The sequence below is a fragment of the Elephas maximus genome, chromosome 2 (genome assembly GCF_024166365.1).
Source record: "Elephas maximus indicus isolate mEleMax1 chromosome 2, mEleMax1 primary haplotype, whole genome shotgun sequence".
NCBI lineage: Eukaryota > Metazoa > Chordata > Mammalia > Proboscidea > Elephantidae > Elephas > Elephas maximus.
The window spans coordinates 128,053,313-128,079,325 of record NC_064820.1 but is presented as its reverse complement, the minus strand read 5'-3'; the positions used below and the strand labels follow the sequence as shown (position 1 = coordinate 128,079,325).

Sequence of the window (26,013 nt, the reverse complement as noted above, 5' to 3'; positions counted from 1 at the left end):
GGACTGTGAATGCCCTTGACAATAAGCAGTACATTTGTCATACTTTTATCATATTGTTTAGTTACAGATGAAGTCCCTTGTTTCACATTATGTAAATCAGATAGTCATGTTGCAGCCTCATGCATTATGATATGATGTATTGTAGGTTTAGAATAAGCACATGAAATTCCTTTGCCCCTACATCTGAATATACTTTACACTCAGTGATTCTTGGCCCTAAGGTGCAGATTTGATTTTTTGTGGTTCTTTAATTTTCTGCATTACCATATCATTCAGTATCATCTGTTTTGGGTGTTTCTCTCTCCATTTGTTGGCTGGCAAAGGCAACTGCAAAACAGAACTATCCATTATTTAATACAGTTCCCCATGCTTCATCCTCACTGATTGTGGGGCCTTTATCACATTACAGAGGTGAGTGTATGTCATCCTTTTTTTTTCTTGCCTTCAGAGAAGCCTGTTGTATTTTTTGTGTGTGTCATCCAGTACTTGGCATATACGAGTAAGAGGTACTTAAGTCCCACCTCATCCAGTTGTAGAGGTTGGGCATTACACAACATAAGAGGGAGCCATCCACATTGTTGTGTATGTAAATACCCACCTGGAATTATGTAGTAAACAACCTGTGTAATCAGTAATGATGTTCCTGTGATAAATTTGATTTCTAGAGCTTTGTATGGAAGAGAAGTACTAAATGTATTTAGTCCCTAACTTGTAGCAAAAATGCCAGGTAACCTTCGCCATTCCTTTTTACCTGCAATTATATTCAGGCTCTGAATATGTTGAATTACTAGAGGGATCTATTTTCTTAAATGATTTGGTAGTTTTTGATTGTGAGTCACAGAAACCAATTGTGCCTGAGCTGAGCACCAGAAGGGGTACCTTGTGTGGATTATTATGATAGTTGAGGAAGATTCTCTGTAGCTCTCAGAACCATTCTCTGTAACTGAAGAACCAGAATATTCAGGAAAAACACCGAAGAAAGTCTAGGAATTTCATCTGCTGTTTTGTTGATCCATGGCCATTTACATCCTCTCCTGTATTATCCCTGGTGGTGTAGTGGTTCAGAGCTATGGCCGCTAACCAAAAGTTCAGCAGTTTGAATCCACTAAGCGCTCCTTGGAAACTCTATGGGGCAGGTCTACTCTGTCCTATAGGGTCACTACAAGTCGGAATCGACTTGATGGCAATGGGTTTGGTTTTGATTTGGACTGTATTATCCACTTTAAATTTTCCAAATAACTGGACTTGAGTTTGAGTAACAAATTTGATTATTAGAAGTCAATGGCTACACTGTTCTTTGAACACAAAATATAAAGTAATAAAAGGCAATTTCCCAATGGAAGGATGTTGAGAAAAAAAGTGTTACCTCAGTGGCTTTCATCAAATCACTCAGCTCTTGAAAAATATTTGACTACAACCCTGGGAATAAGTGTCCTAATTGAGAATGGTCGTGTTTTGCTAGACTGGGAAGCTTTTCAGTTTTGTATCTTGTATATTGAAGGAGATGCTGGCCAGTAGTTTGCCTTGAAAAAGTTAGCTCAGATGCTTACCTTCTATGAGATAAAGTTTCAGCGTGTCTTCACATGACATGCGTTTTTAAAAAGATTTTTTTTTAACAACAAAAGGCATAAATGTTAAAACTCCCAATGCTGATGGACAATCTGATTATTTCATCAAAATTTCTTTATTTTCTTTGCTATTTTCTTTTTAATAATTAACTAAAATGAATCTGATTTGCAACACTAATTCTGTTGAAACAGTGGATTTATAAGGCTTATGTAAGCAATATTAATAAGATTATATTTTCTGTACATAAAATAAATGATTTTGTGTAGAGGGAAGTTTAAGTAGATGTGTATCAAGTGATACAGCCAATTTTCAGTTATCCAGGATGGATTAATTAATGATTTATCAAAACAAAAAGTAGTAACAAATTTGAGGAAAACATTAAAGTTTTTACAAATTAGTGAAAACGCCTAAGCTATATTGTTCCTATTACTTGTAAATAGGAACAACATAATCTAACACCATGTTGTGTTTGTCTCCTCAGATTTGGGGATGACCCATTTACCTGCCAGTCAGATGAGGGAGTCTCTTCAGTAGGCAGTAGGCCCTCTCTAGAGCAAAGCCCTGGTGGCTCAGTGGCTAAGAGCTACAGCTGCTAACCAAAAGGTCGGCAGTTCGAATCCACCAGCCACTCCTTGGAAACCCTATGGGGCAGTTCTACTCTGTTCTCTAGGGTTGCTATGAGTCTGAATTGATGGCACCTAACAACAACAACAAGAGCAAAACAATTGCAAGCATACATTATACAGAGACAAGGGTGGGAGTAGGGTGAGGCAAATGCATCTACTTAAACAAACCAAAGCCAGTATTTGGGAGTGGAGTGGAGTTAATTAAAGTGAGAAAAAGAAAGGAGAAGGGATAACATACCACAGAGTCTGAGTCTCCGACTTACTTGAGTCTTAGTCAAACATTGTAAAAGGTAGTGTAAAATGGTGGGAGTAATAGTGTTAAAACCTAACTTAAGGGACAATAATGCGAATCAAGATCAGCCCCAGACTGATCCCTACGAGGTAGAGGTCAAACATATCTCCATTCTCCAACCTTTTTACCAATTCTGACACCAACCATCCCTCCCAAAGCACTCTCTACTTCTCTTCTGTGTTCAATAATCTGTTGCAATGTCCATGCAGAACTCACAGACCGTACTTACAGTTAAGTGGTTTATTAAGGAAGCAACAGTTATAACTCAGGATCGGGATAAACAGGCTACAAATCAGGATTAGGATCGGGAAGCACACAGGCAAAGTCTGGAATGCTCCTGGGAGAGGAGAGTACATCCCTCCCCTGTTCAGTGCAAGACAGCTCTCTCAGCCAAAGTAACAAACCCTCTGGGGTAAAAAAACTAGGGCAAAGGTAACTTCTCAGAGCTTAGGGAAAAAACCTTTCCATCTATTTTTCCAAAGAACCAAGGCAACAGGCCACATAAAGCAACTCATTTCACCACAGACACGTTCTCAGTTAAGAGAGCCATTTTTGTTGTTTTTAGTTGCTGTCAAGTCATTTCCAACTCATTATGACTCTATGTGTGCAGAGTAAAACTACTCTGCAGGGTTTTCAAGGCTGTGAGCTTTCGGAAGCAGGTCGCCAGGCCTGGCTTCCATGGTGCCTCTTGGTGGGATTGAATTGCCGGCCTTTAGGCTAATAGTCAGGTGCTTAATCGTGCCACCAGGGCTCCTCTCAGTGATTCTTTGTGAAGCAATTAATATGATAAATTATCATACTTGTATTATTTTTGTTATTTATAGCTACAGAATGGAAAATATTTGCCTAAACCTTGGCCATGGCTTAAAGGAATTAAGTTCATATTAAGTCAACTTTGTGATTTGTGCTGAATACATATTATTTAAGGTTATGTTTGATCTTCTTTAACCCAAGTCTTCTATTACTTTAGTAATCAGGAGTGGATTCTGTATCTATTTCATAGAAACTATCTCTGTCAGGAGTTTTCCAGAATAGCAATTTTAGTAATTAACTGTAATGGTATTGAAAAATATCATTCCCTAATTAATTCATATCCACGATTATTGACATAATTATGTATTTATCTGTCTCCAACCTTTGCAAGAAAATTAACAGTTTTATAATAGTCACTAAGTTTAATAATAATTTTTAGCTAATATAATACCAGTTGTAGAAAGATATCTTTGAAAAATTTGAGGTCGATGTGAATATATTATTTAGGCAGTTATACAGTCTTCTAAAGAGTTTGGTAAAAGCAGCTGCGTGATAAAAAATGTAATGATAAATAATGCCCATATGACTTTCTGTGGATATTAATATCTAATGTTAACAATAAACAAAAGCATAGTTTCACTTACTTAAGCCTGTATGGTAGATCACAGAGGGTTTTTCATTCCTTTACTTATGTGATAATCTAGCTGACTAAAATGGCCAGAAAATGTTTTCATTAAACGTATCAAAAAATTGTAGAAATAATATTATAAGCATTCTTCTATATGCATGGATGAGTCAAAAACAAAGAGAGCTCTGGTAACAAATCTAGTAATCGTCTGAGGTAATGTGGTAGCTTCTCTGCTCCAGTTGGTTGGACTACAAAGTCTGGCTTCTTGGATATTAACTCCCACATGGGGGAAAGAGAGAAGATCTTGAAGCTGCAGAGCAGGGAAGTGGAACTGAAACACTATTTATACTCAACCCTTGAATAGCCACACCCTTAATAAGAGTGTGATCTGGCTAAAGCTCTGCCAGTAGTCTCCGGTTACCAACAAGGAAGCATTCTGTCTCAGCCTGACCTCAGGTTAAGGCAAATGGCTCCTATGGGTACTCTTTATTGTGAGTCTGATTCCAACGATGAAGCACTTAGTGAAAGCATATGCAAAACTGCTCAAAAGGGGCCCTGTCTTAACTTGTGCCACACACAGCAACCACAAATAAAGTACCACTTTATGATTTCACAATAGAATTCCAAAACACACAAAGATAAAATCTTCCGTAGTAAGATATGAGAGCCACGATAAGGAATAGTATAACTAAAAAACCTGACAGAAATTATAAAATAAGTATGTTTTACATGATTAAAATAAAAAATGTCTAAAATATGAGAGTAAGATTTTTTGAAAATAAAACAGTTGATTTCAAGTGAGGAAAACAAAACATAAGGCTTTTGAAGTTAAAAATCAAACTTTATGAGTTGAAGATCAGATTAGATGCAGCTGAAGAAAGAATTAGTGGATTGGATGATAGATCTGAGGGTTCCTCCACAAGGCTGCATATAGTGGTAAAGAGATGGAAATTCAAAAGGGTGCTTGAGAGTTACAACATCAGAATGAAAAGAACCCCATGTAACTAAAGGAGTTCTAGGAAAAGAGAAGGAATGTGAGAAGAATTAGCTAACTAGATGATAGTAAGAATTTTTTGTGATGCTATGAATTTTCAAATTTTGTGATATACTAAGTACCAAAGAAGATAAAAACAAATTAGTGTCTAGATACATCTTAGAGAAACTGCAGAACAACAGAGTAAATAAGAAACCTTAAAATTAACCAGAAACCAAATGCAGACTTCTAAGCAATAATTATGAATACTAAAGTAAAATAAACTATCTTAAACATGCTGAGGGTCAATAAAGTCAGCTAATGTTCTTTTATGAATAAATGCAAAATAAAGAAAGTTAAGGAATCAAAGACTGGGACAGATTACCCGTCATTTATCCTCACTGAAAGAAATAAGGAAGGATATACTTGAAAAAGCAGCTCTTTACAAAGTTAAAAGATACAAAATATAACTGAGCAGAGAAATTGCTAAACATATGACAAATCTAAATAAGCACCAGTAGTTAAAAGCACCTGCCTACTTTGAATATTTAAAAATCAAGATAGACTGTTGCCCTGAGAGACTCTTTAAACCTTGAACAGAAACCATCTCCTGAAATCACCTTTTAACTAAATAGCAGGTTGGCTCAAAAAGAATTTTACCCTTGAGAAATGTGCTCTTTTAAAAATTATCCATATGAGACCAAATAGATAGCAGTCACTCTAAAGCATAGAGGAGTTTGGAGGTGGCCAGTGAGACTAAATGAATGAGAGTGGAACGACTAGAATAGAAATGATGAGGGTGTTGACACAAACTGAAAAATGTAACCAACGTCACTGAACATTACATTGTTGAATGGGAACCTGTTTTTCTGTATGTACTTTCACCAAAAATATAACAGAATATTTTTAAAAATTACAATAGGTTTACAATATCAGACAAAAATAACATGGAAGACGGAAGGGTTTGAATTAAAAGCATTTGATGTCTTTGCATTTTTCAGAAGGAAATTGAAGATGACTTTTTTTTTATTAACTTTTATTAAGCTTCAAGTGAACGTTTACAAATCCAATCAGTCTGTCACATATAAGTTTACATACATCGTACTCCGTACTCCCACTTGCTCTCCCCCTCTTGAGTCAGCCCTTTCAGTCTCTCCTTTCGTGACAATTTTGCCGGCTTCCCTCTCTATCCTCGCATCCCCCCTCCAGACAAGAGTTGCCAACACAATCTCAAGTGTCCACCTGATATAATTAGCTCACTCTTCATCAGCGTCTCTCTCCCACCCGCTGACCAGTCCCTTTCATGTCTGATGAGTTGTCTTCGGGGATGGTTCCTGTCCTGTGCCAACAGAAGGTCTGGGGAGCATGGCCGCCGGGATTCCTCTAGTCTCAGTCAGACCATTAAGTTTGGTCTTTTTATGAGAATTTGGGGTCTGCATCCCACTGATCTCCTGCTCCCTCAGGGGTCCTCTGCTGTGCTCCCTGTCAGGGCAGTCATCGATTGTGGCCGGGCACCAACTAGTTCTTCTGGTCTCAGGGTGATGTAGGTCTCTGGTTCATGTGGCCCTTTCTGTCTCTTGGGCTCTTAGTTGTCGTGTGGCCTTGGTGTTCTTCATTTTCCTTTGCTCCAGGTGGGTTGAGACCAATTGATGCATCTTAGATGGCCACTTGTTAGCATTTAAGACCCCAGACGCCACATTTCAAAGTGGGATGCAGAATGATTTCATAATAGAATTATTTTGCCAATTGACTTAGAAGTCCCCTCAAACCATGTTCCCCAGACCCCCGCCCCTGCTCCGCTGAGCTTTGAAGCATTCATTTTATCCCGGAAACTTCTTTGCTTTTGGTCCAGTCCAATGGAGCTGACCTTCCATGTATTGAGTGTTGTCTTTCCCTTCACCTAAAGCAGTTCTTATCTACTGATTATTCGATAAAAAACCCTCTCTCTCCCTCCCTCCCTCCCCCCCCTCCCCCCCGGTAACCACAAAAGTATGTGTTCTTCTCAGTTTATACTATTTCTCAAGATCTTATAATAGTGGTCTTATACAATATTTGTCCTTTTGCCTCTGACTCATTTCACTCAGCATAATGCCTTCCAGGTTCCTCCATGTTATGAAATGTTTCACAGATTAGTCAGTGTTCTTTATCGATGCGTAGTATTCCATTGTGTGAATATACCACAATTTATTTACCCATTCATCCGTTGATGGACACCTTGGTTGCTTCCAACTTATTGCTATTGTAAACAGAGCTGCAATAAACATGGGTATGCATATATCTGTTTGTGTGAAGGCTCTTGTATCTCTAGGGTATATTCCGAGGAGTGGGATTTCTGGTTTGTATGGTAGTTCTATTTCTAACTGTTTCAGATAACGCCAGATAGATTTCCAAAGTGATTGTACCATTTTACATTCCCACCAGCAGTGTATAAGAGTTCCAATCTCTCCGCAGGCTCTCCAACATTTATTATTTTGTGTTTTTTGGATTAATGCCAGCCTTGTTGGTGTGAGATGGAATCTCATCGTAGTTTTAATTTGCATTTCTCTAATGGCTAATGATCGAGAGCATTTTCTCATGTATCTGTTAGCTGCCTGAATATCTTCTTTAGTGAAATGTGTGTTCATATCCTTTGCCCACTTTTTGACTGGGTTGTTTGTCTTTTTGTGGTTGAGTTTTGACAGAATCATGTAGATTTTAGAGATCAGGCGCTGGTCGGAGATGTCATAGCTGAAAATTCTTTCCCAGTCTGTAGGTGGTCTTTTTACTCTTTTGGTGAAGTCTTTAGATGAGCATAGGTGTTTGATTTTTTGGAGCTCCCAGTTATCGGGTTTCTCTTCATCATTTTTGGTAATGTTTTGTATTCTGTTTATGCCTTGTATTAGGGCTCCTAGGGTTGTCCCAATTTTTTCTTCCATGATCTTTATCGTTTTAGTCTTTATGTTTAGGTCTTTGATCCACTTGGAGTTAGTTTTTGTGCATGGTGTAAGGTATGGGTCCTGTTTCATTTTTTTGCAAATGGATATCCAGTTATGCCAGCACCATTTGTTAAAAAGGTTATCTTTTCCCCAATTAACTGACTCTGGTCCTTTGTCAAATATCAGCTGCTCATATGTGGATGGATCTGTATCTGGGTTCTCAATTCTGTTCCGTTGGTCTATGTGCCTGTTTTTGTACCAGTACCAGGCTGTTTTGACTACTGTGGCTGTATAATAGGTTCTGAAATCAGGTAGAGTGAGACCTCCCACTTTTCTTCTTCTTTTTCAGTAATGCTTTACTTATCTGAGGCTTCTTTCCCTTCCATATGAAACTGGTGATTTGTTTCTCCAACACATTAAAAAATGACATTGGAATTTGGATCGGAAGTGCATTGTATGTATAGATGGCTTTTGGTAGAATAGACATTTTTACTATGTTAAGTCTTCCTATCCATGAGCAAGGTATGTTTTTCCACTTAAGTATGTCCTTTTGAATTTCTTGTAGTAGAGCTTTGTAGTTTTCTTTGTATAGGTCTTTTACATCCTTGGTAAGATTTATTCCTAAGTATCTTATCTTCTTGGGGGCTACTGTGAATGGTATTGATTTGGTTATTTCCTCTTCAGTGTTCTTTTTGTTGTTGTAGAGGAATCCAAGTGATTTTTGTATGTTTATTTTATAACCTGAGACTCTGCCAAACTCTTCTATTAGTTTCAGTAGTTTTCTGGAGGATTCCTTAGGGTTTTCTGTGTATACGATCATGGCATCTGCAAATAGTGATAGCTTTATTTCCTCCTTGCCAATCCGGATACCTTTTATTTCTTTGTCTAGCCTAATTGCCCTGGCTAGGACTTCCAGCACAATGTTGAATAAGAGCGGTGATAAAGGGCATCCTTGTCTGGTTCCCATTCTCAAGGGAAATGCTTTCAGGCTCTCTCCATTTAGAGTGATATTGGCTGTTGGCTTTGCATAGATGCCCTTTATTATGTTGAGGAATTTTCCTTCAATTCCTATTTTGGTAAGAGTTTTTGTCATAAATGGGTGTTGGACTTTGTCAAATGCCTTTTCTGCATCAATTGATAAGATCCTGTGGTTTTTGTCTTTTGTTTTATTTATGTGATGGATTACATTAATGGTTTTTCTGATATTAAACCAGCCTTTTTTTTTTTTTTTTTTTTGCATAGCTGGTATAAATCCCACTCGATCATGGTGGATTATTTTTTTGATGTGTTGTTGGATTCTATTGGCTAGAATTTTGTTGAGGATTTTTGCATCTATGTTCATGAGGGATATAGGTCTATAATTTTCTTTTTTTGTAATGTCTTTACCTGGTTTTGGTATCAGGGAGATGGTGGCTTCCTAGAATGAGTTGGGTAGTATTCCGTCATTTTCTATGCTTTGGAATACCTTCAGAAGTAGTGGTGTTAACTCTTCTCTGAAAGTTTGGTAGAACTCTGCAGTGAAGCCGTCCGGGCCAGGGCTTTTTTTTGTTGGGAGTTTTTTGATTACCGTTTCAATCTCTTTTTTTGTTATGGGTCTATTTAGTTGTTCTACTTCTGAATGTGTTAGTTTAGGTAGGTAGTGTTTTTCCAGGAATTCATCCATTTCTTCTAGGTTTGCAAATTTGTTAGAGTACAATTTTTCATAATAATCTGAAATGATTCTTTTAATTTCATTTGGTTCTGTTGTGATGTGGTCCTTCTCGTTTCTTATTTGGGTTATTTGTTTCCTTTCCTGTATTTCTTTAGTCAGTCCAGCCAATGGTTTATCAATTTTGTTAATTTTTTCAAAGAACCAGCTTTTGGCTTTGTTAATTCTTTCAATTGTTTTTCTGTTCTCTAATTCATTTAGTTCAGCTCTAATTTTTATTATTTGTTTTCTTCTGGTGCCTGATGGATTCTTCTGTTGCTCAGTTTCTATTTGTTCAAGTTGTCGGGACAGTTCTCTGATTTTGGCTCTTTCTTCTTTTTGTATGTGTGCATTTATCGATATAAATTGGCCTCTGAGCACTGCTTTTGCTGTGTCCCAGAGGTTTTGATAGGAAGTATTTTCATTCTCGTTGCTTTCTATGAATTTCCTTATTCTGTCCTTGATGTCTTCTATAACCCAGTCTTTTTTCAGCAGGGTATTGTTCAGTTTCCAAGTATTTGATTTCTTTTCCCTAGTTTTTCTGTTATTGATTTCTAGTTTTATTGCCTTGTGGTCTGAGAAGATGCTTTGTATATTTCGATGTTTTGGACGCTGCAAAGGTTTGTTTTATGACCTAATATGTGGTCTATTCTAGAGAATGTTCCATGTGCGCTAGAAAAAAAAGTATATTTTGCAGCAGTTGGGTGGAGAGTTCTGTATAAGTCAATGAGGTCAAGTTGGTTGATTGTTGTAAGTAGGTCTTCTGTGTCTCTATTGAGCTTCTTACTGGATGTCCTGTCCTTCTCCGAAAGTGGTGTGTTGAAGTCTCCTACTATAATTGTGGAGGTGTCTATCTCACTTTTCAATTCTGTTAAAATTTGATTTATGTATCTTGCAGCCCTGTCATTGGGTGCATAAATATTTAATATGGTTATGTCTTCCTGATCAATTGTCCCTTTTATCATTATATAGTGTCCTTCTTTATCCTTTGTGGTGGATTTAAGTCTAAAGTCTATTTTGTTAGAAATTAGTATTGCTACTCCTCTTCTTTTTTGCTTATTGTTTGCTTGATATATATTTTTTCCATTCTTTGAGTTTTAGTTTGTTTGTGTCTCTAAGTCTAAGGTGTATCTCTTGTAGGCAGCATATAGATGGATCGTGTTTCTTTATCCAGTCTGTGACTCTCTGTCTCTTTATTGGTGCATTTAGTCCATTTACATTCAGGGTAATTATAGATAAATAAGTTTTTAGTGCTGTCATTTTGATGCCTTTTTATGTGTGTTGTTGACAATTTCATTTTTCCACATACTTTTTTGTGCTGAGTCGTTTTTCTTAGTAAATTGTGAGATCCTCATTTTCATAGTGTTTGACTTTATGTTAGTTGAGTCGTTACGTTTTTCTTGGCTTTTATCTTGAGTTATAGAGTTGTTATACCTTTTTTTGGTTACCTTATTATTTACCCCTATTTTTCTAAGTAAAAACCTAACTTGTATTGTTCTATATCGCCTTGTATCACTCTCCATATGGCAGTTCTATGCCTCCTGTATTTAGTCCCTCTTTTTGATTATTGTGATCTTTTACCTATTGACTTCCATGATTCCCTGTTATGTGTATTTTTTTTTTAATTAATCTTAATTTGTTTGTTTTTGTGATTTCCCTATTTGAGTTGATATCAGGACATTCTGTTTTGTGTCCTTGTGTTGTGCTGATATCTGATATTATTGGTTTTCTGACCAAACAATATCTTTTAGTATTTCTTGTAGCTTTGGTTTGGTTTTTGCAAATTCTCTAAACTTGTGTTTATCTGTAAATATCTTAATTTCGCCTTCATAGTTCAGAGAGAGTTTTGCTGGATATATGATCCTTGGCTGGCAGTTTTTCTCCTTCAGTGTTCTGTATATGTTGTCCCATTCTCTTCTTGCCTGCATGGTTTCTGCTGAGTAGTCTGAACTTATTCTTATTGATTCTCCCTTGAAGGAAACCTTTCTTTTCTCCCTGGCTGCTTTTAAAATTTTCTGTTTATCTTTGGTTTTGGCGAGTTTGATGATAATATGTCTTGGTGTTTTTCTTTTTGGATCAATCTTAAATGGGGTTCGATGAGCATCTTGGATAGATATCCTTTCGTCTTTCATGATGTCAGGGAAGTTTTCTGTCAGGAGTTCTTCAACGATTTTTTCTGTGTTTGCTGTCCCCCCTCCCTGTTCTGGGACTCCAATCACCCGCAGGTTATCCTTCTTGATAGAGTCCCACATGATTCTTAGGGTTTCTTCATTTTTTTAAATTCTTTTATCTGATTTTTTTTCAGCTATGTTGGTGTTGATTCCCTGGTGCTCCAGATGTCCCAGTCTGCATTCTAATTGCTCGAGTCTGCTCCTCTGACTTCCTATTGCGTTGTCTAATTCTGTAATTTTATTGTTAATCTTTTGGATTTCTACATGCTGTCTCTCTGTGGATTCTTGCTACTTATTAATTTTTCCAGTATGTTCTTGAATAATCTTTTTGAGTTCTTCAACAGTTTTATCAGTATGTTCCTTGGCTTTTTCTGCAGTTTGCCTTATTTCATTTGTGATGTCTTGAAGCATTCTGTAAATTAGTTTTTTATCTTCTGTATCTGATAATTCCAGGATTGTATCTTCATTTGGGAAAGATTTTGATTCTTTTGTTCGGGGGGTTGGAGAAGCTGTCATGGTATGCTTCTTTAAGTGGTTTGATATGGATTGCTCTCTCCAAGCCATCACTGGGAAACTAGTTTTTCCAGAAAATCTGCTAAAAAAAAATGCAGTCAGATCCCTATCAGAGTTCTCCCTCTGGCTTAGGCTATTGGGATGTTAATGAAAGCGCCTGGGGAGGGTGGGGGAGGGAACAGAGAGCTAGGAGAGTAGCACCTCAGAGTATAGCCAGAGTTGCTTGTCTTGCTTTGAATGACTATTATATCTGAGATTTGCGCGGGGCGCGTCGCCCATGTATGCTGGCTGTGTGGAGATTGCCCCCGGGGGGTCTGGCCTGCTGGAGTCACGGTCAGATCCTCCGCTTCCAGCCCCACGCCCAGGGTCAAGGCTCCCCTGGTGGGACGGTGCACTCTCGACTCCAAAATCAGTCACTGTCTCCCGGGGACTTCTCGTCCCGCCAGCCACGTCGCCGTGCCGCTCCTGCGAACCAGCTGGGCCCCATCCCGGGGTTAGTTCAGGTGAGTGGAGCAGCTCCCCGTGCTTGTGCTGTGACCGAGTGTCCCGGCTGGGAAGCTGCTCTCCCCGCTCCAATACCAGTCGCTGCCTCCTGGGGTCTTCTCCTACCGGTTGCGTCCCATGCCACCCGAGCAAACTGGCTGGGCCCCCCTCCCGGGGTTAGTTCAGGGGGGTGGAGCAGCTCTCTGTGCTTGTGCCGTACCTGACTGGTATGCTGGCTCCAGGCTCTGAAAACAATCGCTGCTTCCCCGTATTAGTTCATTCTCCGTCTCTAAATCTGTGTTTGTTGTTCAGGGTTCGTAGATTGTTATGTATGTGATCGATTCACTTGTTTTTCCGTGTCTTTGTTGCAAGAGGGATCCGAGGTAGCGTCTGCCTAGTCCGCCATCTTGGCCCCGCCTCGACTTTTAGTTTTGATATTTTAACAGTATGTGGTAGGAAGGATAGTGCCCTCCCCACAAAATTATCCATGTGAATATGTTACTTAACCTGGCAAAATAGACTTTGCGGGTGTGATTAAATTAAAGATCTTGAGATGGGAATTACTGAGATGGGCTCAGTGTAATCACAGTGGTCCTTATAAGGGAAGAGGAAGGCAGGAGAGTCAGAGTCAGAGATGTGATGACAGAAGCAGAGGTCAGAGTGATGTGATTGCCGGCTTTGAGATGGAAGGAGACCACGTGTCAAGAAGTGAGGGCAGCCTCTAGAAGCTGGAAAAGGCAAGAAAACAGACTCTTTGCTCTAATCTCCAGGAGCAACACAGTCCTGCTCACAACTTAATTTTAGCCTAGGGAAACCCACTTTGGACTTTTGACCACCAGACTGTAAGATAATAAAAATTTGTGTTTCTTTAGGCACACAAGTCTGTTACAGCAGCAATAGGAAACTAATACGGTGTACTTTAGAATGTAAGAGTAACCCTGAAGCAAACACAATTTAATGTTCCTTTCTAAACCTGTAACAGAATAAGAGGAAAATAAAACTAGGTAAGAAGAAAGAGAAAAACAAAGAAATATAATTTGGTGAATATAAAGCACAAATAAGATGATAGAAAAATTCCCATTTATTATTAATAAAACAAAATGTAAATAAAATATTTAAACCCACTTATTGAAATAAAGATATTACATAACTAGGCTTTAGAATTTTAACCATATGCTACTTATGAGAGACTCAGAGAAAATGAAAGTTCAAAGTAAAAAGACATGCCAAACAAATATTAGTGAATTACTAAAATATTAATATATTTTAGTATCTGACAGGATAGCCTTTATATAGCAAAATAAATGACAATTTTATCTACTCCCTAGCCTTTATACAGAAAATATTATAAAGGATAAGATGAGAACATAGGGGGAAAAATTAAAAATAAATTGCAAAAACTTTGAAAGTTTAAATATTTAATAACTTAGCTTCAGCATAAATAAAGCAAAATTTAATAGATCACATGGAAACATCAGCAAATTTATAATCACAATAGAAATTTTAACAGCCCTTCCTCAGGAATGATGTGAAATTAAGTCCAAAATTGCTCTTCTATTGAGGAATTGTACATCAAAGCTTATTACCAGGTAGATACTCATATAGGAAATACTCATATAGTAGATACTTAAGCCCTCATATAGGACATTGCTTACCTTATGGTACAGGAGAGGAGCCCTGAAGGTGCAATGGTTAAGTGCTCAGCTGCTGATCTAAAGGCTTGCAGTTTGAACCCACCTAGCGGTTCCACAGGTGAAAGACCTGGTGATCTCCTTCCATAAAATTACAGCTTAGGAAACCCTATGGAGCAGCTCTACTCTGTCACATGGGGTGGTTATGAGTGGGAACTGCCTCCAGGGAATCCAGCAATAACAACACAGTAGCAGCAGCAACAAGACAACTAAAACATCAACAACTAATATTTGAGAGCTGAACTATGTGTCTGGCATTGCTTTAAATGCCTTAGTTGTGTTAACTTATTCAACCTGTACAGAAATCTATGTGGCAGATACTATTGTTACCTCTGTTTTTTAAATAAGGAGACTGAGGAACAGGAAGGTTAAGTTGCTGAGGACACATAGCTAGTAAAAGGTAAACAAAATGATTGCTTTCAGGTGGTTGGCCTTCAAAGCTCGTAACTCTTCTTTACTATGGTCTACTAAATTACATACTATGAAACCCTAAGTAACTGCTAACAAGAGTAAAGTAGATTCATATGTATTGTTAAAGGATGCTCTTTAAGATATTTGTTGTTAGTTGCCAACTGAATTGATTCTAGTGGTGACCTTGTGTGTACAGAGTAGAATTGCTCCATAGCGTTTTCAAGGCTGTGACCTTGGGAAAGCAGATCACCAGGCCTGTCTCCACAGGTGCCTCTGGGTGGGTTCATACCATCAACCTTTCAGCTAGTAGTTGAATGCTGCTTAACCATTTGTGCCACTGCGGGACTCCTTCTCCAAGATAAAGCAGTTTATTAAAAGAGAGAATTACAGAATATTATTCATGGCTAAATCCCAATTATGCAAAAATACTAATTTCTTCATAAAAAAAAAAAATTTCTTCATAGCCTTACTAAAATGATTATTATCAGTCTTCAAAAATTTTTACCAAGTATAGAGTATGAAATGGTATATTGTTTTAAATTGTGTTTTTTACGTTTACATCTTCACTTTTAAAATTATTTTATATTATATGAAGTAGAGGTCTTATATTTTTCAAATGGAAAGCCATGTCCAAATACCAGATGCTATATTTTGTAATTAAAATAATGAAATCCTGTAAAATTCAAAACAAAATGGGATTATACTTTTAGAATATTGTCTATGAAATGGGACAACAGTGTCCCAGGATTATATCAATGTAACTATATTACAAAAATTAATAAGCATTTTTTAAAATTTAAAAATAAGTTAATTAATCATACTCTCAGTTTTATTAAATTCTTGAATACAATGGCTGTGATACAAATAATCATAAACAAAAATCAAACCCGTTGCCATTGAGCAGATTCTGACTCATAGCAACCCTATAGGACAGAGTAGAACTGCAACATAGGGTTTCCAAGAAGTGGCAGGTGGATTCGAATGGCCGACCTTTTAGTTAGCACCCAAATGCTCACCCGCTGCACCGCAATTAATCATATAACTATTAAAATAAGTCACATAATCTCTGTTGTTTGAGAAAAGGGACCTATTTTTACTTTGATATTCTGTTTTTCTTTCTAGGAAAGATTTCTGTGTACACAAAGATGAACCATGTGATACTGTTGGTAAGTGTATATGAAAGTTGTCACAGTTTAGGGGAGTATGCGAAGTTTGAATACATCACTTCTTCATATATAGGAAGTTATTTGAGAGTGCTGATTTCAATGGGGTATTTTTAGAATATTGTATTTCACATATATGGTTAAACACTTGTCAAAGGCCTGGTGATCTGCTTTCAAAAAATCAGCCATTGAAAACTCTATGGTGCAACCACTGTCAGAAAACAATTCGTATATAAATTTTTGAATGAAAAAGTAATTTACACTATAAACTTCCACCTAAAACACGATAAAATTAAAAAAAAAAAAAAATCTAAATCTAAAAGAAAAGAAAGCCCTGTGGAGCACAGTTCTACTCTGACACACATGGGGTTGCCATGAGTTGGAATCGCTTCTACAGCAACTGGAAAAAAGGTTGCTGTAGAATTGTCTGGAAATGGTGCAAGAGCAGTATTAATGGGAAAAGAAAGAAAATTGTTTTCATCTACTGAGAAATTTGATGATTTGAATAATCCTTTTTTTCTATGATAACCATTCGCTCTGGCCTTTTCTGTAGTTTCCTTAGTTTTTTTAATTTTTTTGTTCTTCATCGTTGATGTCCTTTCTTCTGTCAAGCCCTCATCCATTGGTATTCCTCAGAAATTTGTATTTATGTCTTTTCTATATGCTGCTTAGTGCCATCCAGAACCAAATGTCACTTCACAGACATGTATACAAAAACTTACTTGGCATTCAATCAAGCGCCTCAAACTACTTATGTCTAAATGGAGATATGTCTTGTTTCTTCAAACTTACTACTTCTCTGATTTATATTACTTACATGTGGGCCAAAAATCTTTGAATTAATTATCTTTTATACTTCCCTTTCCTTCATATCTCATATGTAATTAATAATTCAGTTCTAAATGGTTACCCAAATGTCAGCACTGACTGAAATGTGTGTTCATCATTTGTTTATTAGCATCATGCTGTATAAATACCTATGCATATATAGATAAATATATACGTATGTACATAGAGAGAGAGAGTAACAAACTAGAAATGTTGTTGCATCAGCCTTTTCTACCAAAGAAGTGTGTTGAAAACATGATTAATTATAGTTGACTATTTCTAGCTGAGAGGTTAGAACAAAAACTAGTCTACATAGCCCCTTAACAATTAAAGAAATTGAATCAAGTCTTTAAAGTCTTCCCCAAGAAAATATCAGGCCTAATGATTTCACAGATGCTTTCTACTACAGTTCCAAAGAAAAGATTATTGCGATATTATACAAACTGTTTCAGAAAATAGAAAAAGATGGAATTTAGACCATATACATTTATTACCAAATCCTAAAAAAAGACAGCATAAGAAAGAAAAATAATTCCTTTCACTCAAGAAAGAAAGAAAGAAAACTCCTAAACCAAATATTAGTAGACATTATCTCACAACGAATTTTTAAATAACCAACTAGGGTTATTTTATTCCAGATGTTCCAGAAATGCAAGGGTAGTTTAAGACAGAAAATCTTAAAATGTAACTACACAATCCAATTATAGAGAAAAGCCGTGTGATCATCCCAGTGAGTGAAGAAAATGTGCTTTATGAAACTCAAACCCATTTATGATATAAAACTCTTGGCAAAATAGGAAAAAGCAGGAACCCTTATTAACCTGATAAAAGTATTTAGAAAAATATATTCATTATCTTTTAAAATAGTAAAGCATTGAAAGCATTCCTTTTAAAATCAGAAACAGAATTTCACTATCACTACTTTCATTCAACAATGTACTAGAAATTGTATGCCTTTCAATCAAATGGGTAATATGATTTTATATATTAAAAATACCTTGTTGTTGTTAGGTGCTGTCGAGTTGTTTTTTGACTCATGGTGACCCTATGTGTCATGGATTGAATTGTGTCCCTCAAAAATGTGTGTATCAGTCTGGCTGGGCCATGATTCCCAGTATTATGTGATTGTCCACCATTTTGTCATCTGATGTGATTTTCCTATGTGTTATAATTTCTGCCTCTATGATGTTAATGGGGCAGTTCTACCCTGTCCTATAGGGTCGCTATGAGTCGGAATCGACTCAACGGCACTGGGTTTTGGGATGATGTTAATGAGCAGGGATGGGTAGCAGTTGTGTTGATGAGGCAGGACTCAATCTACGGGATTGGATTGTGTTTGATCCAGTTTCTTTTGAGATATAAAAGAGAAAAGTGAGCAGAGAGACAGTGGGACCTCATATCACCAAGAAATCAGTGCCAGGAGTAGAGCACGTCATTTGGGCTCGGAGTTCGTGGAGAAGCTCCTAGTCCAGGGGAAGATTAATGAGAAGGACCTTCCTCCATAGTCAACAGAAAGAGAAAGCCTTCCTCTGGAGCTGATGCCCTGAATTTGGACTTTTAACCTACTTTATTGTGAGGAAATAAATTTCCCTTTGTTAAAGCCATCCACTTGTGGTATTTCTGTTACAGCAGCACCAGGTAACTAAGACAAAATTGTTACCAGGAGTGGGGTGCTGCTCTAACAGATACCTAAAATGTGGAAGTGGTTTTGAAACTGTGAATGGGTAGAGGACTCAGAAGGAGGTGAGGAGAACGGGCAGCAGCAGAGGACCGAAAGCAGCAGAGAACCAGCAGCACCAGAACCAGGAGACCAGTGCAGGAAGGCACTGGAACCAACCCTCAGAGCAAGAGGGCTGAGAGCCTTTGTGCAGGAGGCTTCCTGGTGGAGTGGGGTGGCTACAGGCACTTACCAGTGAAATGAAGCTTGCCGACCTGTGGAGTGAAAGCTGAGTGCCTTCTGGCCAAAGTTTATTAGCAGAGTGGGGTTCCTCCACATACTTATCAGTAGAGCTACAGAGCTTCAGAACACTTGGCCCCAGTAGGGCAGATGTGGTTGTAAGGCCCAAGGAGCTGAGAAGCTAAGAACAGGAAGCAGAAGCTGCAGAGACAAGAAACAGGAAGCCGAGCTGCCTCAGTCTCAAAAGGTATGGCCAGACCTCTGGGGTTTCAAAGGGTGGAGCCATGGCTTCTGGTGTTTCTAAGGATGGAGTTGCCACTCAGATGGACTAGGAGAATGGTATGCCTAAAGCCGAGGGAGTAGAGTTGCCATCCCAGTGGGCTTGGAAGGCGGACCTGAAGCCCAGGTCTAAGGAGACTCCACTCAGAATCCAGAGAATGTGGCCAATACCTATAGTCTGGAGGGCAGGGCCATTGTGTAAATGGTCTCAGAGAACAGAGGATTATTTTCAAGCCTTGAGGGCTGATGTAATGTGTTCTACTGACTTGCTTGGTGTCTGTTATTCCTTCTTTTCCTCCAGTCTCACCCATTTGTAATGGAAATGTCTACCTTGAGCCTGTTCTACCATTGTACCTTTGGAAGCAGATAGCTTGTACTCTAGAATTACAGATGAAGAGGAATTTTTGGAGTTTGAACTTAGAGTTAAGACTTATGCTGTATATGATAGGACAAATATGTTCTGCATGTTGCAAGGTTGTGATTTTTGGGGGGCCAAAGGTTGGAATGTCAAGGATTGAATTTTGTTGCCCAAAAATGTGTTTTTCAATTTGGCTGGGCCATGACTCCTGGTATTATGTGATTGTCCACCATTTTGTCATTTGATGTGATTTTCCTATATGTTGTAAATCCTGCCTTTATGATGTTAATGAGGGGGGATGGGCAGCAGTTGTCTTGATGAGGCAGGACTCAGTCTATGGAATTGAGTTGTGTCTTGAGCCAGTTTCCTTTGGAGTATAAAAGACAAAAGCAAGCAGAGAGGGGGACCTCATATCACCAAGAAAGCAGCACCAGGAACAGAGTGTGTCCTTTAGACTTGGGGTTCCTGCATGGAGAAGTTCCTAGTCCAGGGGAAGATTCATGACAAGGACCTTCCTCCAGAGCCCATGGAGAGAGAAAGTCTTCCCCTGGAGCTGATGCCCTGAATTTAGACTTTTATCCTACTTTACTGTGATGAAATAAATTTCTCTGTTAAAGCCACCCACTTGTATTTCTGTTATAGCAACACTAGATAACTAAGACAGAATTCATGTGACAGAGTGGAACTACTCCATAGGGTTTTCTAGGCTGTAAATCTTTATAGGAGCAGATCGCCAGGTCTTTTCTCCTAGGGAGCCAGTGGTGGGTTCAAACCACTGACTTCGGTTAGTAGCTGAGTGCTTAACGACTGTGCCACCAGGGCTCCTTCTAAATATACCTTAGAAGATATGAAATTAAATTATTAGAATGAAGGGTCTAGTAAGGTAGTTAGAGGAAACCTTGGTGGTGTAGTGGTTAAGAGCTACAGCTGCTAACCAAAAGGTCAGCAGTTCAAATCTACCAGGAGCTCCTTGGAAACCATGTGGGGCAGTTCTACTCTGTCCTATAGGGTTGCTATGAGTTGGAATCGACTCAATGCCAATGGGTTTGGTTTTTTGGTAAGGTAGTTAGATATAAAATCAATATATAGCAATCTGTTGGATTTTATATGGCAACAACAGGCAGTAAGAAAATTTAATTTGAGAATTACATTTAATAGAGGGAAAAATAAAGTGCTTAGGAATATATCTAACAACAAATATGCAAAATATATGGAGAAAATTATAGAGCTATATTGCAATTCAACAAATAAAAATTTAATCAAGGAAGACCTGTCCATGATCTGAAAGTCTAAATATGATACAAATATCCACTCCCCTCAAACTTATCTCTTGCTTTGATCAATTTCCATAAAAACTATAACAGGATTTTTTAAGGAATTTGATAGGCCAATTTTAAATGTTATATGGAGGAGCAACGGTCTAAGAATTGCCAAGACATGAGTGAAGAAAGAATAAAGAGGGTTAATCTGCACTATCATATTTCAGGATACAGTATAAAACTATCAAGAAAATGTGGATACACAGATATAGAAAATTAATATATAATGCAGATCATTGGAAGAGGAGGCACTATTCAATAAATAATGTTAGAACAACTGATGATTCACCTGGAAAAAAATTGAAATTTTTCCATATGTTTAAAAAATTTTTTTAAGAAGAAAACATAGAACAATAGATTTCCAGATTTGAGGCAGAGATTTCATAAAGAAGATATAAAATGCTAATTAAAAAGGATAACAACAACAAAAAAATGATTAAAAAGGATATGCTTAATGAATTCAACTACATCAATATTTAAAATTTCTATGTGTCAAACGACACCATAATGAAAGTAAAAAAAAAATTAAAAACTAAATTTCTATCAGGGAGAAGATACCGTATTTCATGGATTTCATCAATTTTAAGGCATGTGATTATTTTATATATAATCCAAAAGAAAAAAGCAAAAAAAAAAAAATGTGGTCTATTGTAATTGTTAGACATTGATTATAAAACATCATAGTGTGAAATGATGTGAATCTTGGACTTAGTGATATATAGTATTTGTAAACATATAGCCAGTAGGAGCCCTAGTGGTGCAGTGGTTAAGAGCTTGGCTGCTAACCAAAAGATTGGCAGTTTGAATCCACCAGTCACTCCTTGAAAGCCCTATGGGGCAGTTCTACTCTGTCCTATAGGGTCGCTATGAGTTGGAATTGACTCAACAGCAACGGGGTTTTTTTAAAAAATATAGTCAATAAAGTATTAGAATACAAAATATAGAAAGAATTCCTCTAAATGAGTAATAAACAAGCAAGTAAACATGACAAATAGGGCAAAAGACACTACCTTTTTTTTTTCTGTTACAAGACTGTACTAAGGGCGAATAAATAAATGGAAAGATACTCAACCTCATTAGTAATAAGGGAAATGCACATTCTGTTCACAAAGAGATTTATACGTGATGTTGATAAAGTTTTATTGATAAAATTGAGAAATCTGACATTACCAAGTGGTGGGGATAATGGTAACAGTTACAGACTTCAGTTATACCGTTGATGCTGAGTCAATGGTAACAGTCACACTTCATGAGGGAGTGTAAGTTGGTGCAATCATTGGAAAACTTTTCATAGTGTCTCTTAAAGCTGAGCATATGCACACCCTGTAACCATCAATTCTGTTCTTAGGTATATATCTAAAGCTGTTTCTGTGTGCAGCAACAACAACAAAAGTAATACAATGTTAGTAGTCATCAGTCAAGAGTAAATTAATTGATCGGTATTTGGCAAATCAAGAAATCATTGTGAATGTCTATCTATTATTTATCTATCTGTCTATCATCTGTCTATCTGTCATCTATCTGTCTATCTCTCTGTCTAATCTATCAATCTAGCACTGGTGGCACAATGGTTAAATGCTTGGCTATTAACTGGAAGGTCCGAGGTTCAAATCCAAGAGCTGCTCCCTTGGGGAAAGATTTGTCAGTCTGCTCCTGTAAGGATTACAGCCTAGGAAACCCCATAAAAAAAAAAAAGGGCAGGTCTATTCTGTCCTATAGGGTCGCTATGTGTTCAAATTGACTTGATGGCACCTAATAATAACAACAAAACAAAACCCATTGCTGCCGAGTCTGACTCATAGTGACCCTATAGGACAGAGCAGAACCATAGGGTTTCCAGGGAACAGCTGGTAGACACAAACTGCTGACCTTTTGGAGCTCTTAACCACTGCATAACCAGGACTCCTTTTGGTAAGCAACCACGCTCTTAACCACTGTGCCACTAGGGCTCCAACAACATCTATCTATATCCATCTGTTTATCTAGAAATGAAACAAAAACAGCTAAAAGGGTTGAATGTAGTTGTATATGGGAGTTGTCATAGACTGAAGAATTATGTCCCCTAAAAATGTGTGTATCAGTTTGGCTGGGCCATGATTCCTGGTATCGTGTGATTTTCCTATATGTTGTAAATCCTGCCTCTATGATGTTAATGAGGGAGGATGGGCAGCAGTTGTGTTAGTGAGGCAGGACTCAAACTACAAGACTGGATTGTGTCTTGAGGCAGTCTCTTGAGATATAAAAGAGAGAAGCCAGCAGAGGCAGGGGACCTCAAACCACCAAGAAAGTAGTGCGTGTCCTTAGGACCTGGGGTCCTTGTGCGAGGAAGCTCCTATTCTCCAGGAAGATTGATGAGAAGGCTGACAGAGGCAGAAAGCCTTCCCCTGTAGCTGACAGCCTAAACTTGGACTTTTAACCTACTTTACTATGAGAAAATAAACTTCTCTTTTTTAAAGCCATCCACTTGTGGTATTTCTGTTACAGCGGCCCTAGATGACCAAGACAGGAATGGACTACGGAGGTCTGGGTTAGGGGACTGAAAGTTTTTGCTATAAGGATCTTGATATTTTTATATTTGAATTTGGACAGACCTAAAATATAGTGAATGTATTGCAAAACATCTGCTTGTAAAGTGTAAAGATGATAGGGTATAGAGCAGGCATTGCGCTGTGAAAAACTGCAACATTTTTACATTGAATACAGGATGGGAACTCAGCATATGAGCGTTAGGAGGCACATTTACCCTAGAAATTTAAACATACATGTATGTTGTTGTGGTGGTGGTGGTCTTTCATTGAATTGATTCTGACTCATAGCGACCCTATTTACCTAACTTCAATTCTAAAGTTAGTAATCTCTCCTCTCCTCCCAGGAATGCAAGACCCTTAGAACACTTTAACCCTAAGTGTATGGCCGTGATTATAGGCTGTTATTGTTTTTTAAAAAAAATTATTTTTAAAAACCACAAAATGCTATGATGGTTTTCTACTGTCAATGTTCAATTAAATTTATCCATTTATTTACTATTCTATGGGTTTTTCATCCTTACAGTTCAGGTCTTTCCTCTGATTTTATTTCCTTGCCGACTGAAGTTATATTTATTAGAATTTTCTCTAAGGGAGGCCTACAGGTGACAAGCCCTTAAGTTTTTATTTGTCTGAAAATGTTTTTATTTCACCATCTTTCTTAAAAGATATTCTGAGTATAGAATCCCAGCATTCCAGGTGTATCGTTTCCCATCAGCACATTGAAGATCCAGTTCAAATGCCTTCTGGTGTCTATTGTGACTTTTGAGAAGTTGTAAGCAGGCCAAATGTGGGTCTTGCCTGGTGTGCATGGAAAGCCGATGACCAAGACAGTAGCCTTTGGGAAATCGAAAGCACCGTTTATTGCAAGCTGGTAAGCGAGGAGCCAGGAGAAATTTTCTCATATCAGGCTCTCTGTTCAAAGGGTGTGCTACACATTTATGGGGTGACAGAATAAGGAAGTTATACATATTCATTAAATCTATGGGAATCATATGCATAATAACAGTGAGGCGGGGAAGATCTCTGGGCCAGATGCTGGTGTCAGACCTCTTGCTTCTGAATGTTTTCCCGCAGTTTTGTACTGCAGCGCTTTGGTTCCTTGCAGTCTTTTAATGGCACTTTTGTTTTGGAGAAGTCATCTGGAGAACACACGGGGTCTCTCCTGTGCATGCATTGCGGGCCGCAGCTGGTCTTTACCAGTTTTAGCTAGCAGTTTCTAACACCCAGGCGCGGATTTTCCAGGAAGATCAGAAGCCGAAAAACAACTTAAAATACCTTTCAGAGTTTATCGCTTGTCACCCTTACAAAATGAGCTGTCAGTCTGAAATCCTTTTATCTGTCTGGCTTTAAGAACTTCTTTTTTTATTCCTTGTTCTGTGCACTCACTATAGTAAGCCTTCCTTCCTTCTTTCCTTACTTTGTTCTTTCCATCCTTCCTTCCATCTATCCAACCATATAGAATGTCTTGTTCTGTATATCCTTTTATCCTACTTTGTATTCATCATGCTTTGTTAATCTAAGATTTATGTCTTTTATCTATTCTGGAGAAAACTATGTCATTATCTCTTCAAACATGGCATCTCCCCTCATTATTTCTACCACTCTTTCTGGAAAACCTGATAAAATGACATTGCAGCGTCTTATTCTGATTTCCGTATGTCTTATTCTCTCTTCATATCCATTTTTATGTTGTGTTCTAAGTAGCTTTTCCATATATATCTCCCAGGTTTACACCAATTCTCTCAATGCTTATTTACGTTTTAAACATATGCTGTTAGCAAAAAGAAACAATCTTTGATGATTAAGGGGGAGGGGAGGGGAAGGGTAGGAAGGGGAAAACACTGAATAGAAAATAGATAAGTGGTAACTTTGGTGAAGGGTAAGACAGTACACAGTACTGGGGAAGCCAGCACAACTTGTCCAAGGCAAGGTCATGGAAGGTCCATAGATACATCCAAACTCCCTGAGGGACTGAATTACTAGACTGAGGGCTGTGGGGCCCATAGTCTCAGGGAACATCTAGCTCAATTGGTGTAACATAGTTTATGAAGAAAATGTTCTACATGCTACTTTGGTGAGCAGCCATCTAAGGTACTCCATTGGTCTCACCCTGTCTGGAGCAAGGGAGAATGAAGAAAACCAATGACACAAGGGAAAAATTAGTCCAAAAGACTGATGGACCACAAGTACAAAAGCCTCCACCAGACTCAGTCCAGCACAGTTAGACAATGCCCAGCTACTACCACTGACTGCTGTGACAGGGATCACAATACAGGGTCCTAGACAGAGCTAGAGAGAAATACAAAACAAAATTCTAACTCACACATACACACACACAAAAGACAGACTAGACCGATTGATCTGACAAGACTGGAAAAACCCTGAAAGTATGACTGATGGACACACCCTTTTAACTCAGTACTGAAGTCACTCCTGAGGTTCACCCTTCAACCAAATATTAGACAGGCTCATAAAACACAACAAGATTAAAGGAGCACACCAGCCCATGGGCAAAGACTAGAAGGCAGGAGGGGACAGAAAAGCTGGTAATTGGGAACTCAAGGTTGAGAGGGGGAGAATGTTGACATGTTGTGGGGATGGTAACCAATGTAACAAAGCAGTATGTGTACTAATTGTTTAATGAGAAGCTAGTTTGTTCTGTAAACCTTCATCTAAAGTACAGTTATATATATATATGTATATATATACTGTTAAACCTGTTTAACGTGTTTTTTTTTTTTTTTAACTCTAGATATTCTATTTGATTTTTCCTCAAGTTGCTAGGGTGTTTTGATAATGTACTGAGACTTTCCCATATTTTCAATCCCTTCTTTTAAGTTTAAATCATTTAAAGTATAATCTTTAATAGTCACTAAGCAATAGTTTTAGAGGCCTGGTGACACAGTGGTTAAGAGCTCAGCTGCTAACC

General features: G+C 37.9%; 1 protein-coding gene across 1 annotated transcript in view; it reads left to right on the top strand.

The window, feature by feature from the left end:
- The window catches only part of ADAMTS19 (ADAM metallopeptidase with thrombospondin type 1 motif 19), a 307,911-nt gene that overhangs the window by 93,595 nt on the left and 188,303 nt on the right, over positions 1-26,013 (top strand). The window contains exon 7 of the mRNA XM_049873149.1: positions 15,835-15,878. Within this exon, the coding sequence (XP_049729106.1) occupies positions 15,835-15,878 (44 nt within the window). The remainder of the gene's footprint in view (positions 1-15,834; positions 15,879-26,013) is intronic.